At 39.6% G+C, this 20,070-nt stretch overlaps 2 protein-coding genes across 4 annotated transcripts; one reads left to right on the top strand and one right to left on the bottom strand.

Moving 5' to 3' along the window:
• Positions 1 to 11,512: 11,512 nt before the first annotated feature.
• LOC148096620 (transmembrane protein 238-like) lies at positions 11,513 to 15,748 on the bottom strand. 2 transcript variants are annotated; one of them, XM_087835098.1, is made up of 3 exons: positions 15,637 to 15,748; positions 13,620 to 13,777; positions 11,513 to 11,940 (listed from the first exon to the last, which is right to left on the bottom strand). In XM_087835098.1, exons 2-3 carry the CDS (start codon positions 13,768 to 13,770, stop codon positions 11,771 to 11,773), a joined length of 321 nt encoding a protein of 106 aa, XP_087691224.1. In that variant the 5' UTR covers positions 13,771 to 13,777; positions 15,637 to 15,748; the 3' UTR covers positions 11,513 to 11,770. The 2 variants fall into 2 exon arrangements, with proteins under 2 accessions (XP_087691224.1, XP_087691225.1); XM_087835099.1 differs by lacking the exon at positions 15,637 to 15,748 and adding an exon at positions 15,388 to 15,560.
• A 406-nt stretch (positions 15,749 to 16,154) lies between these two features.
• Positions 16,155 to 20,070, top strand: LOC102789049 (coiled-coil domain-containing protein 106-like). 2 transcript variants are annotated; one of them, XM_087835170.1, is made up of 7 exons: positions 16,155 to 16,303; positions 17,401 to 17,568; positions 18,079 to 18,270; positions 18,350 to 18,487; positions 18,595 to 18,810; positions 19,151 to 19,311; positions 19,666 to 20,070. In XM_087835170.1, the coding sequence occupies exons 1-7, from the start codon at positions 16,264 to 16,266 to the stop codon at positions 19,819 to 19,821; spliced, it is 1,071 nt and encodes a 356-aa protein (XP_087691296.1). In that variant the 5' UTR covers positions 16,155 to 16,263; the 3' UTR covers positions 19,822 to 20,070. The 2 variants fall into 2 exon arrangements, with proteins under 2 accessions (XP_087691296.1, XP_087691295.1); XM_087835169.1 differs by having other exon boundaries at positions 18,350 to 18,508.

Genomic DNA, 20,070 nt, shown 5'->3' with positions numbered 1-20,070 from the left:
GGTGTTACCTCACCAAATTATAGTTACAGAACTGAGTTTCTCGCCCTGGTGTGTGATGTTTAGGCCTTCAGTGAAAGAAGTTCAGTGACTTGAATTAGCCAACGTAAAGTCCAGTAGATTCGTACCGCCTTTCTGTCCATTTAAATCTGACAAATACTTTTGTGGCTCCCAAAAGAATCCAAACTCTTAAACTGAGGCTACAAAATGCGCAGTTCAGGTAGTAGGAGGTATCGCAGTGGTTATACCCCTTCTTTATATACAGTCTTTGTATAGAAAGAGTCAAAACAATTTGTGAACTAATAGAATAATAAGACAGCCTCTGAAACTTTGCATCATCTCACAAAGCAATGGCAAAAATGAACATATATATTTTAAGTATGCAAAAAAAAAACAAAGCCTCTGTTATTCTGGTGTGAGATTTTTATCCTTTATTATTAATCAAGCTGCTGAAGTAATTCAATTTATGTTTTAGTAATCTGATTTAATTTAATTTTGAATGATCATTGTCTATATAAAAGCTTAATTATTACCACTGCTGTAAAATATTATGCCTTAAAAGTAACAGGACAGGCTTGTTTCTATCTTCAGCCTACAGAGCAAATCAAGTCAGCTGACTGATCTAGGCGCTGAAGCATTGAAAGTGCACTGCAGGGTTTGTCTGCTGTAAAAATAAACCCGATCAAGTGAAGTGACAAAGTTAAAGGAAGATGTTTCCAAATCTACCTTGGACCTTTAGGCGGGCCAAGGTTTAGCCGTTTAAATCCAGTTGGCAGGCAGCAGGTGGAGGATATATCTGCTGCATTCAGCGGGGGATTTAAATACACTTAACGTGAGTGTTGACTGATCCACCATCTGCTCCACTGTCAACCAGTCTACAGAAACCCATCAACAGAGTGCACTGAACCAACCAAAGTTTCTATCAATACAGAAATCATGATGGGAAAGCAACTGTCTGAACCCCACTGAAAGGTCACAACCTGTGTGACACTCCACACTTTTAATTTCGTGCGTCTAGATTTTTCTTTTATCTTGTCTAATACACAGTCATGCATAAGTGATAAGAATTACAAAAGTCACATCATTTAAAGTTACATCGTTTTATAAACTCAATCTCTGAAACAAACTAGGAGGGCACAAGGAACGCATTCTGTCTTTCAGTGCACTCAAACACACTCCATCTCACTTCCTACCTTGGCTCATAATGATGAGTGGTGACAGTGCTAACGTCCAAGCTACCATGCTAATGCTAGACCCCAGTTACAGAGGCCTAAAGACTGTCAACAACCATCTGCAAGCAGTTACTAGTAAGGAAAAATGTGTCTTCTTCAATTTGTTGGAACGGTTGCTGGAGATGCATGGCAGTTGGTGGGTGAAACTGGTTGCAAAGCAGTATATTGTGCTGTACTACAACAAAACCTTGTTTTGCGTTTGCTTTAATTGCTCATGAATCACATAGGCTGCCCATACTTTGGATGGAAGATTCCAACTTCTCTGCAAACAACCAGACAAACTGAGGTAGTGAAGAGGTAGTGAAACCTGAAAGGTGGAAATGCTCACCTTCAAAGTAAAAGTTGCACTTTTTGAAACATGTTGAATGTGAATATTCTCATTTTCAGTTTTTGTCACACTTTTTCAACTTTGACTACCACTCGGTGAGTATTTGGCAAGTGTTTGCAGACAAGCTGGTGTCTTTGAGGCAATATACAAGCATATTAAGGAATCACATAGAGCTATTCGGTAGAGCACCCTCTTTGCAACCAGTTTCACCTAGCGACAGCCAGCAATCACTACCCAACCACTGGAACACCGATGGGTCTCTGAGTGTGTGTGACTAAGACTTCATAAAGAATTGTGTTCAATGTATCATAGGTCGCACTGGTATAGAAAGGGCCCTTGACTCTATTCAGTGTTTCTGCATTGCATTCTTATCTCAGAAATTCAATTACTGGTTAGAGTTAGCACCACATCTACTTTGTTAGGTTTACAAAGACATTAACCCTGCAACCCTGAAAATATGGATACCAAGTGTACAACGTACTAACTGTACAGCATCCTTGTTGGCTTTTAATGCCCATAAGTATGCTTAAATGGTATTCATGAAGCAGCATGAGGGGAATTTCTGCCATGGTTATGGAGACGTTTTAGAAATGAGCTGCTTTCATACTTTTTATATAAAAATTATTAATTACTTTAATATTTTTACTCATTTATTTAGCCAAAAAGCTCTGACTGTTTTAGGTCCTACAATGACTTATTTTAAGTGAGTACAAGCTGATTCATAGTCTAAACAGAGTTCAAAAAGTGAACTCTGTTATATAATCATCATCAACAACAACAGCAGCTGTGATGTTGACTTGTTGATGGCGATGGGTCTGTTCTACCTGATTAAGATGACATAAGTAGCTACCTGCAGAAATCCTCTCCACCCACTGCTTTTCTGTCAGGCGGAGCTGTACTGATTTTCTAATGCAGGACAAATTTAGAGCCACATACCGTAAGCTCTCCCTTGGCAAACAGCTGATGTCTCTTCTATAGAAGTAAAACATCTTAAATCCTGTGCTGACGTGCTGAGGCCTAACTTCATCATCCCGCCCTCCTCTTGGCATCATTAACCACAGTTCCACGGATCATTTGGATTTTACCACTGGACACATGGCAGAGCCAGAGAGGATGAAGAAGACATGCAATGTCAGCTTTCAAGAATAAATAACTTCCTGCACCAACAACAAAAAAAACCCCAACCTCTGAACTTGTTCGGATTTAGTCTGACTCGAATAGTGCTGGAATAAAAAACAGCTAATGCAGGCTAATGTTAGCTAGCTATAGTTAGCAAGCTAAAATCACTACGAGTTCTATAAAATGTATTACTGTTTCAGTATATTTTAGCATGCCACAGATAAATATTTCACAGTTTTTTAGAAAGTGAAAACAAGAATTGACACCTTGGTGATATTATCCCTCATATTTGACCGATTTGAAAGTTTGACTGACCTAAGATTTCATGACTTTGTTTACAACATTTGTACCCTCTTTGTGTTTCCAGTCCAAAATGACCAGTCATTAGAAACAAATGGGGGAGACAACTTATACATACATACGGACACACAGAAGCATGCATGTGCACACACACACACACACACCAACCACTATCGGAACCTTTGCCCAGTCAATCCTCTCCTCCATAGGAACAGCTCATGCGTTGGCAGTTCTCACAAACAGCTGCAACATTGTTTCAATTGCACTGAGCGTTTCATGTAGCTTTGGTGTATAATGCTTTTTTGATGCCTTGCTCACAAGTCACTGTGTGGCATGACCACTCTTTATGACATATTTGATCACTACACTTGTGAGGAGGACAGAGAATCTGATTTTTTCAGGCCTCTATGTCACTTCAGATTTGATATGTTGTTACTGGTGATTCGCTTTGACAACATGATACAAAACCAGGCCGTCATCAACAAGACAAGCTGACATGATGAGCGAGGTTTAGGACAAGTGTGTGGAGCGCCGGCCACTCATCACTGTCTTAAGTCCAAACATCAGAGTGGCTTTTAGGAGATGCTGACCTTTCATTTGTTTCTTGCTAATGGGCACAACCAATTTTCAGACTAGCATAGCTTTCGTTGATTTTGTCTCTCTTTTAAAAATGGAATATTATCAGTAAGCACATTAGCATTTAAACCCCAAAGATACTTGTAAATGAGGAGAATATAATTTTCTTTACCCTAAAAACATTCATGACCAAGGTAACTAATGCACAGCTGTCTTTTTGAAGCCTACCATGACTTTGGTCAAGACTTTCAACTATTCAGCACATTCTCCCTTTAAACATACTGATGCTTTATCAGCTTTTCTTTCACTTTAAACACTCATTTATCGTCAAAATGCCTGCTGCTATATGATTTTACAAGAATAGCAACTAACAAAGCTCCACAAAGGTGGCAGGCAGGGTAATGAGTTCCATAAAGAGACACTTTCCAACCACAGAACAAGAATTTAAGTCTGGGATTAGACTTAAATTTGACACTTTTATACTAGTTTTTGATTTTGGGGGGAATTTGCTGTGTTGGTATCCTGATAATGCATGAACCACTGCTTTAAAGGAGGAGAACATTTTTGATTTGGATTTTGTTTTGTTTTGGATTTATTTCTATTTTTATTAGAGAAATTACAGCAGCTGTTTAGTTCCCTTTTGCAATTCTTCTCTCACGGAAGGTAACGATTACCTGTGACTACTATATTTTTCATTCTTCTGGGTTTCTGGCCTTCCAACACATATTTTAGACCCCCCCCCCCCTTTTTTTTTTTTTTAATTCTTGCTTTATTGACCTCATTCTCAATCATCTTGCCTTTTTTAAGAACAAGGATATTCCCGTCGGGATTTATTGGATTAGCTGTTTTTGTCCCTTGGTTCTTGGGACAAGCCTCCCTGTTACTGTCTCACCTTTAACCTACACGATTGGGTTCTAAGAAAGGGAATCCTTTGATTGTAAGGAGGAGGGGATTAAGATGGACCAACAGAAGGAGAGCCTGAGAGAAGCGGTGCATGTGGTGATATTAGGCAGCGTAAGGAGGATTTGGCAGCAATGCAAAGCAGACAGAGAGTTAATAAAGGGAATGGAAAATCTAGGGTTACCTGAACATAGCTGAGAGGTTTTATCAAAGCTCTTTGGCTTGACCTTGGGGAATCTGTTCTTAGAAAAAGAATATTTAATCTAGACATCCTAATTGATATCATGGCTTCAGTGTGGATACTAGTCGAAGGAGGTAAGGAAGGTCAGATGAACAGTCGGCCAAATGACTGAGGATACAGACTGTGTGAGGAGGCGGGACTAATGCAGGACTTTGTGCAGTTACTTTAGACTGGGTGAAGCAAATGTAATGTTGACTGTTAGCATACAGCTATCACATAAATTGAGCAGCATTATAAAAAAATAAATACGAGTTTTTTGGTTTATTTATAATTGTAAAAGCATCTATTCCCTTTAGTTCAGCCAAACCTCTTGTTTTATTGTCTTTCTAAAATTGATCCATGTCATTGGATTGTTTGGTCAGTTGGTCAGCTACTTGTTGATCCAAAATAAAGCTGTATAAAAAGATACATTCAAAAAAGCTCTGTTATTCCCACTAGCATGTAAAAAGTGCTGTGTGCCAATCTAACCATGTTCATTAAAAGGATAAAGTATTGATTTGGACCAAATCAATGCTCCCAGAGTGCTGTTAGAGTTCCAAGTCACTTGGAAATGAAACTGCAATTTAATCTGTTGTTAATATAGAAAAATATTATGGCAAAAAAAAATCCAAAAAACTAAACTAAACCTACAATGCAATCACACTACTTTAATGTGTTCGGTGCCATAATAAACTACCTACACCCTTACTGTTTCCATAGTAAGTAAGGGGATAAGTGGCAGCCAGATAATTAGGTCCATTTGATTCACTGATCATAAGCAATTGTAAGATTTTTTTTTTTTTTAAGGTTTGGTGGTTTGCAGGTCTGAAGCATTTATGTGTATTCACTTAAAGCCAAGGAGAAAATACAAAAGTACCGACTTCAAGTCTGCAATTGTTGCTGCCCATCAATATAGGAAGGGCTATTTCATCATTTCCAAACAAGCTGAAGTCCCAAAGAGTGGCTGTCCCAGCAAGGCAGGCAGGGCATGCTCAGAGAAACAGCTTTCTACGTGTCAGACTGTGCAGGCCTCAGTTAACATGGTTTATGTTAGATGTTTGGCCAAAATGCACAGAACTATAGTTATTTTCCAGCAGTTGCTGCATCAGTCCACCAGGAACCGATCCACAGCTACCGAGATTAGTGACTGGGACGTGGAACGTCATCTCTCTGGTGGGAAGCAGCTAGTGCGTGAGGTTGAGAGATACATCAACACATGGCTTGGGCCCAGAAACCTCCTGGAGGTCTCCTGAGCTAGACTCTGTCTCAGTCTGGAGTTGTTCCTGGTGATAGGCAGCAGGCTTTGGTAGGTATGTTAGTGTCCCGCGGCTTGCTGCCTCTGTGTTGGAGTTTTTTCTGGAGCAGATGGAGGAGGTGGCCAGGGAGAAGGAGGTCTGGGCTTCTCTACTTAGGCTGCTGCCCCTGCAACCCAGCTCCAGATAAGAGACAGAAAATGGATGGATGGATGGATGTTCAGCAGCTAAAGCTTACCACGTTATGACTCAGGGCAATCATCACAAGTGCAGCAGCCAATCTGCAACACAATGGCTGAAGCAAACTCAAAGTGCTCCGTGCACACACACACACTAATACACGTATTACTGTAGATTGTTGGTGTTTTAATGACTGTCAGACAACAAAACATCCCACAACATCCTCCATAAAGTCTTGTCTGACTCTCAAAAATCATGCTTCATGGTTACTTGCTACTGCTACAGCACTGACAGAGAAAAGGTAGTGAGAACAAGACCAGTGAAAACATCCTCGCTGTGTCATGATCCAATTATTAGCTATATAATCACTGTCTGCAGGGAATGCTGTCCTCACACAGAGAAACCAGTAAGGTGATTCAGGATAGGAGGCTGAGAGTGGAGTGAGTCTACTGAACATGCTGAGCTGTAGAGGAACACTGAGGTCGAGCTGCGAACTTTCGATGTTCATAATTGCTATTGTAGCAGATGACCTGAAGGCCAGCTCTGATTTCAAACCATAAGTGCGTCGGGTTAAAGTGGGGTCAAACAGTTTTCAAACTGTAGTCCAGATTTAATCCACTTGATTTACCACCTAGGAGGGGCTTAGCATGCAGCCTAAGGTCCACCCAGGCCAAGCTTGGCAAATTTCCTAAGAAAACATGTCAGACTCAATCTAAAACAGATCATTTATTAGATAGTCTTAACAGAACCCGGCTGGAGCTGGATCCTAATGACCTTAATAAAGAGAAGAATCAGATTTCTTTATTTTTGAATGGATTTCTTGGATACAACTGAGGTAGATTTTGTGAAAACTAGGTTTTATAATTAAATATAATTCTAAATAATAAAGGCTCACCTTCCTTTTAAAATGCATTTATTTTAATTTTGGGAATGAGTTATTTTTGTACAAACAAAATATGAATTTAACTGGCGTCAGTAACCAACTCTTTAGCGCTGTCTGGGTTTCCAACATCCATCCATCCATTTTCTTGCGCTTATCCGGGCGCGGGCGCAGCAGCCCAAGCAGAGAAACCCAGACCTCCCTCTCCCCCGCCACCTCCTCCAGCTTATCCGGGGGAACACCAAGGCGTTCCCAGGCCAGCCGACAGATATAATCTCTCCAGCGTGTCCTGGGTCTGCCCCGGGGCCTCCTCCCGGTGGGACAAGTCCGGAAAACCTCACCCAGGAGCAGTGTTGGGGAGTAACGGAATACATGTACAGCCGTTACGTATTTAAAATACAAAATATGAGTAACTGTATTCCGTTACAGTTACCGTTTAAAAAGGTGGTATTTAGAATACAGTTACTTTGTTGAAATAAATGGATTACACGGCGGTACTTCCCTGTTTCATATTGTGGCGGGTCAGGACTGTTTGGGTTTTGTTTGACAGCTACGTTCTGTTGTTCCAGGCGGCAGCGTTACGGTTGCCATGGTTACAGGGTGACGCTCTCTCTCTGCTGTTTCCTGGGTGAGAGAGCGCCTGTTGTTGTTGTGCTAAGCTAATAGGCAGAATGCTACAGGTATAGCTCTAAAGAATGTAGCATCATAGGCAGTGTAGTCCGTGCTGCAGGGAGAATGGACTGCCATACACGTTATGTGTCTGTGAGCGAGGGAGGGAGAAAAAGGAAAAGTACGAGCTGTCATCGAGCAAAAACGGGAGCTGGAAGCATGTAAATATAATAATAACCACTGCAGCCAAGAAGAGAGCCTGACGAGCCCAGTTGTAAGTAAGCTATTAAGACTAGACTGTACACCGTGTTCGTGTTTTCCTCCAAAAACAATAAGTTCCGTTGGAGCAGCCTTTCAACGCCTCTCTCTGTCTCTCGCTGGCAAAGTTGACCCAGACAACAAAGTAAAGCTAGTTTTCGGCTATGAGCCGACACAGAACCCACCGTATTAGCCAGAGGTCCCTTTACTACGGTTCGGAGCCGCGGACCTTCAGTAACAGTAATAAATCACAGCAATAGTACATTCATGTAGTTGTAAACAGCATGATAATATATTAAGTAATCCAAAGTATTCAGAATACGTTACTCTCATTGAGTAACGTAACGGAATACGTTACAGAATACATTTTGGGGCATGTATTCTGTAATCTGTAATGGAATACATTTTAAAAGTAACCTTCCCAACACTGCCCAGGAGGCTTCATTGTCAGATACCCGAACCACCTCAACTGGCTCCTTTCGATGTGGAGGAGCAGCGGCTCTACTCTGAGCCCCTCCCGAACGGCCGAACTTCCAGCCACCCTTCGGAGGAAGCCCATTTCCGCCGCTCGTATTCGCGATCTCGTTCTTACCCACAGCTCGTGACCATAGGTGAGGGTAGGGGCGTAGATCGACCGGTAAATTGAGAGCTTCGCTTTTACACTCAGCTCTGTCTTCACCACAACAGACCGGTACAGCGTCCACATCACTGCAGCCGCTGCACTAATCCGTCTGTCGATCTCCGGCTCCCTTCTCCCATCACTCGTGAACAAGACCCCAAGATACTTAAACTCCTCCTTTCAGTTCCTCCAATGTTCACTTGAGGCTGGCACACAAAATGAGTCGACCCCTGTAGACCGCTGTGTTAAAAGCCCAACTTCACAGAATCAAAACGCATGGATAGCTTCTATGGATAGTTTGTCCATTTATAAAAACTGTATGGATGGAGACATCCACCTGCATGCTGGAGTTCGAGCTGTGTTGTAGGTGGGCCAGCACAAACAGCTGTAGCCAGTAGGTGTCACTTCTACTATCTGGAGTCACTGAACTGAACTGTTCCATAATGTTTCTGTTGTTTGGATCATGGATAGGATTATCTGACAAATAGCAACCCTGCAAGCAAAAGTTAGTTGGGGCAGCAGCATCATCTACTAGTCTCTTACATCTGTTTAATGTTTTAAACTTAAAGATGAAAGTAATGTTACCTGTAGAGTCAATTTGATCAAACTTGCTAACATTAGCTGATAATTTAGCACTCCACCCCCAAAAAAATAATTAAAAAAAATAGTATTGACATTACATGGAGCTTTTTAAAATCCTGTGGGAACAAATTATCTTATGCAAACACAAGAAAAAGATTAAAAAAAATACTTTCTTCAGCTTGGCATGTAGGAAACAAGCTTTCACGTTTGTAAATTGTTCAGTTTCTTTTTATTATTATCTACAATTTGAACTATTTCTGTGATTGCTCTGGTTTTAAATATCTAAATGTGGCATCCACCTTCTAGGAAAGTACTGACTAGTAATTGGTCAGTCACTGGCCTGTCTGATCTGCTGCTCTACAGACTCCATAATTGATCTAATCACTTGCTACTGGGACTGTAGCCAGTGAGTAATCTATTATTTGCGCAGACACGTCTGCCATTTTCTGCAGCAAGGTTAGAGGTGAGCCAGATAAGGAATCAAGCTTCTGAATCAGTTCCTGTCTTTAGTTTCTCCTTTGCTTTTTATAGGGGCTGCTGTAATTGTGAGCTTAGGTGGAGTTCATTCCTCAGCTTGGGCCAAGCTGCACAGCAGGTAAAGATTTTGATCTCCGGAGTGAAAGCTGATTTTAGGGTTGTACTCAAGGTCCTGGTTATAATGTATATTTTGTGGCAGGTTTGGGGGCTGGGTGATGGTACATACCACAGTAATATTACTCACATATTGAATTGTGAAACATTGCCAAACGCTGCACTAGAATTTGATTCATTATTAGGCATATTCCACTCAGTAGCTTTAGTGCTGCTGTGTTCTTTACTGAATGTTTGCTGATGTTGGAATTCCCATTTTCCACCAGCAGAGGGCAGTAAAGGTAAAGTAATTCTCTCCCATGCGCTTTCAAACATATACATAGTAACTGATTCCTAAAGATGGAAATCTAAATGTAATGAAAAAAGAACAGTAGCTGTACTGTGTTTTTTAATAAAGCAGTGGAAATTATATAGTTTATGTTGATGAGATATCATACAATATTGATCATTGAACTTTTAGATCAAACCCATTCTAGCTACTATCTTAATGATCTGTTAATGTTTCGATGGAGGATGTTAAGGTTAACTAAAACACTGAAACTGAAAAGGCCAGAAATCACTCCTGTAAAGGTCACCGTTCACTGTGCCGTCCTGAGGTGCAGGTTAAAGCTCTAACATGGATAAAAAGCTCCTGTTTTTTTGTTTTTTTGTTTTTTTTGACCAAAGCTAAACTGGTGAAAAGTAGAAAACTTTTAGGTAGTAAGATGCTCAGTTCAAGAGCCTGCAAGTCTGATGGCATGAAGGTTCATTAATGCCTATACAATCGGCAGCTTGCAGCACCATGAATGCTGAAAGGTATATTCAAGTTTTAGAGCAGCATGTGGCTGAAAGTTAAACTGGCCTGCCTGGAGTTCAGACCTTTCATCAACTAAAAAATAAACATCTGGATCATCATGAAATGAAAAGTAGAACAAAGAAAACCTATTGCTGAGCAGCTCCATCAGATAACAGTGGGATAACATTCCTCTCCCAAACACAGAGAAAGAAGACAGGAAGCTCCACGGCAGTAAACATGACCCTGTCCCATTAAATTCAAGATGACTTTATTTTGTTCTTATAATTCTCAGTTTAACCATTTCATTTGTTTATATGTGTTTTACTGTGTATAAAATATTGGTTACATGATCTGGAAATGACTGCAAAAATAAAACTTTAGAAACTCTTGGTTTGATTTTTTTCTAATTCTAAATTAAAAATTCTGAATGATTTAACTTACAAGTTACTCCCACAAGCTTCTTATACTATAAAGACTGTAGATGGAAATTGTTGTGTTTCTAAGTCCCACAGCTCACCAGTAGAGGGCAGTAGAGAGCCTTTATTGTATGTATGATTATGACACGGGAGGTCAAAACCTCACTGAAACACCACTGAGTAAAATGCTTAATAGATATTATAATATTTTATATATATTACAATATGGTATAACTTTCGATATTTCTGTGCATTGTCAGAATGCTGTTGTTCTTTGTTTTACTACTTTCCTGTCTGTAACCTCATTACAACTTTATTTCCTCTTCATTATGTTGTCCAACTGAAAAATAATGTTAATTACAAACAGTTCTAACATATGCAGAGAGGTTTATATGCATATTAGTCTTGTACTGTTCGCTACATAATACATATATGTAAAGCCATGAATAAATACAATAGTGAATTCTAACAGCTGTTATATTGTAACATATATAAAATGGCATTAATAGGCCATTTAATGACATAATGCACGCAGTACCTGTCCTGCTGTTGCCTACTGTTGTGTCTCTATTGACAGATTGCTGTATTAATATTAACATGACATTTACTTTTGTTGCATTTTTAGTTTCAAACTAAAATAAAAATAACTAAAATAATAAAATAAAACAAAAAACACATTTTCATAATTATATAAAGAGCTTTTTTTAATTGAAATCCAATGAGAAACCACTGCTCTGTTAAACAACAGTCAGATGACATATATATAAAAAAGAAGAATACTGAAGAATAAGGCAAACGGTTCAGCTTTGTAACACTCTGAAATCCTTTGGAGAGGTCTGTAACACTTTCACACACAAACAGTTTGATTCAGCATCTGTTTTTTCATTAACACTGAACACCATCCAAAGGCTTTTAAAATGAAAGGGACTTCCTGCTCAGCTTTGGTATCTGTGCGTGCGTATCTTGCGGCTGAGGGTTCGGGCGATGCGGTCGACGGCGTAGCTGATGTGTCCCTGCTTCTTGTCATCTGCAAGTGACAGGCCCTCGATGTTTCCGCTGTACCACAACACCCATCCGGCCAGAGACACGAGTAAAAACAGGGCTCCTGAGCGGAGGACACAGATTCATCAATTTATTACTAGGTCATAGAAATTCATCTAAACAGAAAAATTACAACCCCGGCCCATTTAATGATCTAGTTTTGAGAAAGAAGCTAAGATTATCTCCTTAATAAAAATAATTAAAAAAAAAGATGTAGAGCACGTGTCGTTTTTAGCCTTTTTCTGTAATAGTTGATTTCCACCCACAAGTTTTCTCATGTTTTTGTGTAACATTTTATCTCCTCATCTATTTTGTTGCAGTTCTATCATAAAGGTCACTCTACTCCTTTCTTGTGCTCTGTACTTCTGCACGGTAAAAGTTCAAATGCTGTTTCATATTTGTAGAGTCTGGCATTTGTTTGACTTTGTTGCAGTTTAGCCTTTGATATTGTCTGATATACCACATAACTGATATTTACATAGTTTGCATTAGAGGTGGGACTCACCATACATCCCATGATACGATATTATCACAATACTTAACACACGATACGATATTATTGCAATTTTTTAAAATATTTTGCGATATTCAGATTCTGTACATAAAGGTAAACTTGATCAATATTCATTTTATCTAATATCAAAGTCTCACACTCAGTCTTTCTCTCATTTCAGTTTTATTGTTGACAAACTGAACGGTTTGTATTACAGTCTAGTCCAACTTAACTGAATCAACCATCTGGTACAATTATAGCTATTCTGAACTATGCAGTTTATGAAAACTATGCAGCCCCTTCAGCAACTGAAGAATTTGAAAGTAAATTAAAACAAAATATAATTTTACATTAAATAAAAAAGTTTTAAACTTAATTAAAATAAAACATGTCTTAAATTAAAATAAGTAAACTGTCACATTTGGACAGTGAAGGAATGTCAGGATTCTTGCTCAGAAAAAGGATCAACATGCTCTGAAGTCAGAGCACAAAAACCTTTTTTGTAACAAAATATCGATTTCTGCTGTCCCTGTATCGATACATTATTAGCAAACAAAATATCACCATGCTACACAGTATCCATTTTTTCCCCCACCCCTAGTTTGCATGGTTAAGACCAGCTGGACAAAATCACAAAGCACCAGGAAATGGTAATTACATCATTGGTGTCATATATGCAGTTTGCTGGCACATTTCGACGGATGCATGAATGGATGAGTGGATATTGCAGCCCAGCTTCCAGCCAGGAAAGAATCTGCAAATAAACTTTGCAGTTCTTCTGAAAACAGCTGACTCGACTATTTTCACTGCCGTGAGAAATCTGCTTTGGAAGCTCCATCACTTTGAGATTTGGCTCAGAGAATCACATTTTGTCTGTTCCCTGAAGGTAAATGGAGACATGGCTGTCTCTCTCCCACCTCTCGTGAAATTGTCTGCCTCCAGTATCAGCTCCCTGTTTGGCACTATTGTCAGAGTACTAGCTTTTTAGCTAGCGGGTGCAGAGGAGGTGTGTGTGTGTTGGTGTACAGCTACAAATATGCAGACAGCTATTCACTGAGTACCTAAAGTTATAATAACTTTTGCAGAGAGCTAATTTTGATGCTTTAAAGTTCACAGAGATGTGCAAAATTCCTTCCTCTGCTTGTGAATTAATGTATATGCTGCTATGACTGTGAGTATATATTAATTCACGCGTCACTTCTGTTTAATGTCAACCCACTTCTGTTTTTGATTAAGCCACACAAGCATACCAGAGTAGACCAACACGTCTCCAAGGTCCCTGTCTTGGATCTTCAGATTGGCGAAGACCCCCACCAGCAGAGCGGCTCCACCCACTACATCCATTAACACGGCAAACGCCAGAGCCAGTTTACAGTGGGACAACCCAGTATATTCGCCCATTATGGAGCTGGGAGGGAGGAGGAGAGGAAAGACTGTTACAATCTGACAGAACCACAGGTGAACTAAACCCGCTACAGGATCACTGATGCTTCCACGTGTACTAGTGGAAGAATGATTCACGTTAACACTGACAAAATTAAACATGTTAAATGTTTAAATTAAATGTTGTAAATTCCCAGAATTCAGACATTTACATTCTGATCAGAGTTTAGATTAAAGCTAAATACATGGGACAGAGGCCTAGAATCTGAAATGTCAAAAGAAAGAGGGACTGCTTTCCTGATTTGGTCTCTGAAAGAAATTTATGATCCTGGTCTATGAGAAGCTGTAAATACAATATCGGTCTCCTACCTGCAAAACTGGCCTCCAAAACCTGCTGACAAAGATGACACGTTCAAATATTTTAGGGATTTTGAGCATCAGTGATTCTGTGTTAAACTGAACACCACTCCTGAGCGTTCGTAATCATAGAGTACCAGATAATATGAAGGCTCTAGCTCAAGTGGTTAACTAGATAATTATATTTTAAGATAGCCTTCCAAAGATGATTTCCTAAAAAACAAAACAAAACTATTTTCCTTCATTAGAAAGCTAGGGACAGTAGGGACTTGAAACTGAAAGACGACACTAGCTGCAGTATAACAATGTACCACAGAACCAGAAGCAGCAGGTCGTACATGATTCGTGACTGAGTCTGCTTTAAAAACTGTCTCAGTTTAGTTTTAAGATGATCCCTGTTAGTTTAAGTTCTGGAGGTAAGAAGATCCACGTCTCCGATGACAACCTGCAGCTTCCATAGATGCTCCATGTGTTACTGAACCAAAAGCCTTAAGAGGAACCACGAGGTTACTGTGTTAGTCACTGATTGTGTGAGCATCTGTAAAGTCATCTAAGATCAGGAAATGTAATAAAATACAAAACTTTACATGTTTAATTTCTTAAGACTATGGAAACAGTGTAATGCTATCAGCTTCTTATCCCAAATTTGAATTGCCTGCTCATCATAAAAGGGTTGATTTATGTGAAAGCTGCCTGTGTGAGAGCCTTATAAGACTATACCAAACATATCAAATCAAACCAAAATTTATTGATATAGCACATATTAAAAACAACAAAGTTAACAATAGTGCTTCACAGTCAGTAACGCAGACGCACAGCTGCATTTTGAACTAACTGAAGCCAAGAGTACACTGTACACAAAGGAGTACGGCTTCACTGTGTTTGACAGGAGGATTCAATCTTTTTGCAAGTGGTCAACTAGACCCAGCTGTTTCTGCCTGGAGAACATAACAATGTTCTCCTGTTCTCCAATGACTCATGAACCACGGTTTTGTAAAGCTAAAAAAAGTAATAGTGCTGTTGTTGTTTTTTAAGTTACAGTCCTATGAGCAAAAATCTTGCTAATAAATAAATAATACATCAGACCTATTAAAATATAAGCTCTAATTAATAAATTAAGAGTTGCACATTTAAAGAGGTTACTTTCCCAAACAAAAGCCAGAAAAGCATCCGGATATCAGACAGAACCTCTGTGTGAACTCATACAGGTGGACTCCGGCAAACAAAACAGTAAATCATGCCTGGATTTGCGCTTACGAATAATTTTTAAAGATTTACCTGGTGTATGGTTTTTGGCTTCAAAGACATTTCCAAAGGAAATTTTACAAATTGATCCATAAAAATGACGTTCGTCTTCTGTGTTCAACGCTAAATCCGTAAAATCTGTATTTGATGTCGTTCATTAATTTTCACGGTTTTTTCTTTACTTTGGAGAGGACCTACCAGCTTATTTTAGTGGTTAAGTTCGCCGGATTATGAACCAAAGTTAATTTAAAGACTTTCTTTCACACATAAACTTTGACTCACGTGCTGCTGTTGTCCGTTAAGTTATAAAAAAACAACGCCTCCGTAAACGGGTTTGTTCTCTCCACCGTGTTCTTCACTTCCGGCTTGATCTGCGCTCTCACTCACCTGCAGCCACCACGCCCTTCTGGTGACACGTTTCCGGTCCGGATTTCACCCTCTTCTTCTTTTTCTTTTCCTTTGCTTCCTGGCATTTTACAGCTTCATAAACGCAAAGAAATTTATTTTTAAAACGCACTTTTTATTGTTATAGTTTCCCTGTATTTATTTAATGTGAGTGTTTTTATTGATTAATAAAGAATAATAAGGGTCCCTTTTAACACTTTTTAGATATTTCTTTTAATTTGAATGGAAATCTTTTAGGGGGTAAAAAAAACAACAAAAAAAAAACAAACACCGCCCCTCTGCGCATGTGTGAAACAACTAAATCTGCGCGCGGTACACCTGTTCCCGCCAGTATAATCAGGTAATTGCCACCGGGAGTGTGCGAGGCGGGCTGTAAGGCCGCAGGTGTGGCTGGTTTCAGGTCATATTACTGAAGTATAACTGCGCACAGAACTACTGGAGACAAATAATAACAGGTTTATCCAAACACCGCTCTGTAGCTGCTGCCCGGCAGACCTCTCAGCCATGAATCCTTCCACCAGCAGAGAGGATGCAAGCCCACCAGGTAACAACATGCGGCCCATCCACTTGCCCACAGCAGGCGTACGAGCGCCAGGAGTCAGACATTTAAACTTTTACACCTTCTCCAAACGCACTCTTTCTTTTTCTTCCCTGCACATGTTAAAAGAATGAAAAGTGGACTCGCCTTTAGCTTTAACGCAGCTAAAACCTGATCACAAACATTCCCGAGAAGCAGTGCTGGCTGCCCTTTTGTGTCCTGGCATCACTTTTACTTTTAAATACACGGTCCTTGTTTCTTTGCTAGTTTTCTGTAATGACTGTTTTATTGATGCTCTGCTTTCTTCTTTTCATTTCACTCTTTGGGCTTTCACTCCGTTTTTCTAAAGCGTAAGCGGGCTACCAGGCTATGCGAGTAACCTCGGTGAGTTGTTGGTTTATTAACCTTAACAAGCGACTGATAAGCAGTAATTAATCTGCATTTGTCAACCACAAGAGCCTCTTTTTAAAACGTAAACTTTCGCTTCGTTGTTTTGTTTCATATTATTATATATATATATATTTTATAAATATCATGTCTTTGAATTTGGGTAGGACGTTAAGCTAGTAAAGCTAAAGGGAAAAGGTATGAGTTTATCAATTATACCAAAATTCTGTCACTGCTACTTATTTTTGTATTATGCTTTGACTCGGTATTTTGAACAACTGAATTTATTAATCTCTATAAAAAATAACTTTTTAATTAAGAGCATTTCCTAAATAAGTCACAACCTTTGGGGATGAGCGTTGAAACCAGAGAATTATTACTAATGTGGCCCAATAAGAACAATAATTGTAGTCAATGGTGTTTGGTTAATTGGTGATTCTAAATTGGCCATAGGTGTGAATTTGAGTGTCTGTGTCAGACAGCTAAATTAATCAAATAAGCACTAAGGCCTCCAGTGTGAACTTAGTGTTTGTGTATGAAGCAATAGATGGTAGACAGAGAAACACACACTTGTTGTGTGGAATATCACCTAACATATTAAAATGTTCATACTGATAACATTTATTAAAGGCAAGATGGAAACATTTTTCACAGACTTCAGGTTTATTAGTTACTATTTTTGAGATTTTTTCCTCTTTTCTTTTTTTTTATGTCAGAGCACTACATGCCCCAGTCATCATTAGCAGCTGCAGCATCATCTTCATCAGCAGCAGGAGGAGGAGGAGGTTTATATCTAAATGCCTACGAGGTCTCCTTTCCCCTGGAGGAGAATATAGAACGACCTCCTCCCTATCACCTGAACCAAGGCCAGCAGATGATGGATGGTATGTCACTGAAAATGTTTGTAATTCCCAAACAGTTGATGCTTTTGTTAAATTCTTTGACTAAAAACTAGAAAGAACAGCTTCAATCACATCCCGATTGTTTGATTTTAAACCCATGGTGCTGGTTTATAGAAGCAAAACTACAAACATGTCACTGTCCAAAAACATTTCGACAAAACATTTATTTTTTGACACCTTGTTTTAATCTCTGGTAGGTTGGTCAGAATTTTTTGGCTTCCTGGTATAATATGTATTCATAAACGGTTAACTTATATATATATATATATATATATATATATATGTGTATATATATATATATGTGTATATATATATATATGTGTATGTGTATATATATATATATGTGTATATATATATATGTATGTGTATATATATATATATATATATATATATATATATATATATATATATATATATATATATATATATAAAATCTCAAAATTTTTATGTTCATTCTTTCCCGTCTTTTCCCTCGTCTTCCTCCTCCTGCAGAGCCAGTGGTGCAGGAGCCTCCTCACTCTCAGTACAGCACCTTCATGCTGATCTCTAACCTGCGCGCTCACCTCTACGTCACTCTGGAGAAGAACGCCTGGCTGCAGAAGCGCATCGAGGAGCTCGAGGAGGAACGCAACTTCCTGCGCTGCCAGCTGGACCGCTTCATCGTCAGCATGAGGAGTCCTGAGGGTCAGGCTCGTTGAGTCTCACCCCATTTTTAGTTTTCAGAAATAAAAAAGCATTTGATTTTGTGTTTTCCCAATTACAGAGTGGAGCGGGGACGCCCAGCGTGGTGTGAAGGTCCAGCCTGCCATCTCTCCTTCCCCTCCGTCCCCCATGACCACCAGGTCCGGGATGACCCTCAAACGCATCCAGGGATCAGGATCTCGGAGCCGCCGCAACGCTGGTGAGGAAGATGCTGACACACGTATGTAAATGAATATGTTCTAAATGCTTAACTTTAAAGTAGAGAAGTCTTTTTGTCATGTTTTTGTTTTGTTGGGGGTTTTGTAGCTGTAACCAAGCAGGAGTTTCACGTGGAAGAAGACAAATATTACACCGAGGACGAGTATGTGGAGGAAGAAGAAGAGGAGGAGGAAGAGGTGGAGGATGTGGACTCTTCAGTAGAGAAGGGGATTAGGAAGAAGGGCAAAGGGCGGGTCAGTGGAGAGCCAAGGATGAAGATGAGGAGGGTCTTCAGGATCACACACGGGAGGGAACGACAGAGAGGTGAGAGTCATGTGACAGAAGACATGATGTAATATAACTATAATCCACGAGAATCCTGTTTTGGTTCTGATGTGAAAAGTTTAAAAAACAAAAGTCGTGTTAAAATCCAGAACTTTGTTTTTAATCCCAAAAACATTCTTATCCAAACTCCCCCCTGTTGTCAAATATACATAATATGGGCTCGACTTGCATTTCTAACCCCAGCTAAGAAGTCGTTATTAGAAACTCATCATTCTGAATCAGCAGGAAACAAAAACGCTACAACAACACTGTGCTGCAGCCTCAGCCTCCTGTCTATGACACACTTCCTTCACTCAGCATTTTATGTTCCTTCCATCAGTTAAAGACCCAGACGGGGTTTTGATCCGTTACAAGAAGATCCTGTCCACCTACCAGCGGGTGAGGAGCATGTCCAGAGCCTTCCAGATCCACGGAGTCGACCGAAACACCATGGCCTCCACCTCCCCCATCGCCGAGCTGCTGCTGGTGGCTCCAGAGAAGGTGAGGACTCCTCTGATTTCCTGTTTTATTGAGCTGTTCTTTCAACTAAGTCATTTGAAGAAAAATAATAATAATTTGCGATCTATATTGATCTGTATTGTATCTGTGAATTTTTAAAGTCTACATTTTAAGGAACTCCAATGATTCACTCTAATTTTATCACACTTTCCAAGTAAAGCGCTTAGACTCAAAGGGATGTTTCCATTAAAGTTTCTAGTGTTGAAATAATTCTTTGCATGTAGGATTCTCTAAAAATAAGAAAACTTGATAGGAATAACCTCATAGAGCTTCTGTTTGCATATTATAAAACTGGAAATATTTTAGAATCCGTGAACAGTCCAACGTTTCCTGCAGGTGTCAGAAGTCGGAGAGTTTGAGGCGTCGAAGGAGAAGCTGTTGGATTACGCCCGGAGGTGCTACAAGACGATGGATGACGAGACGCACGCCAAAGTCCAGACCATGAAGAAGACTCACAAGCTGCTGCCCATCTCCTACAGGTTCAGAAACTGAGAGCGGAGCGAGGCGGGCAGCAGGACCAGCTGGTGGGAGCTTTCTGCACTTTGTTCTCATTTTTCTTAAAGTCAGAATATATAATAGGATGTGGGAAGATTAAATGCCAAATTACAGAGCGTATTCTGATGTATTTATTTATTTATTTTCATTGAACTGCTTTATTTATGTTTTTTTCTTGTTTTTGTTTGTTTTTCCTTGTGCAGCTATTACAGTTGAGAGTAGTTTTTTACTCCTCTGAACTATGAC

Source organism: Neolamprologus brichardi, chromosome 22 (assembly GCF_056152115.1).
Source record: "Neolamprologus brichardi isolate AB-2024 chromosome 22, ASM5615211v1, whole genome shotgun sequence".
NCBI lineage: Eukaryota > Metazoa > Chordata > Actinopteri > Cichliformes > Cichlidae > Neolamprologus > Neolamprologus brichardi.
Note: the sequence above shows the minus strand (reverse complement) of the source record. Positions and strands in the feature narration are given on the sequence as shown.

What these genes read in the sequence shown, in the direction of transcription:
- LOC148096620 (XM_087835098.1), bottom strand. Translation starts at nt 13,770, where the DNA reads ATGGGCGAATATACTGGGTTGTCCCACTGTAAACTGGCTCTGGCGTTT. An exon ending in AGACGTGTTGGTCTACTCTG is followed by an intron (nt 11,941 to 13,619) that starts GTATGCTTGTGT and finishes TCCTCCGCTCAG; the next exon opens with GAGCCCTGTTTTTACTCGTG.
- LOC102789049 (XM_087835169.1), top strand. Translation starts at nt 16,264, where the DNA reads ATGAATCCTTCCACCAGCAGAGAGGATGCAAGCCCACCAG. An exon ending in AGGCCAGCAGATGATGGATG is followed by an intron (nt 17,569 to 18,078) that starts GTATGTCACTGA and finishes CTCCTCCTGCAG; the next exon opens with AGCCAGTGGTGCAGGAGCCT. An exon ending in CGGGAGGGAACGACAGAGAG is followed by an intron (nt 18,811 to 19,150) that starts GTGAGAGTCATG and finishes TCCTTCCATCAG; the next exon opens with TTAAAGACCCAGACGGGGTT.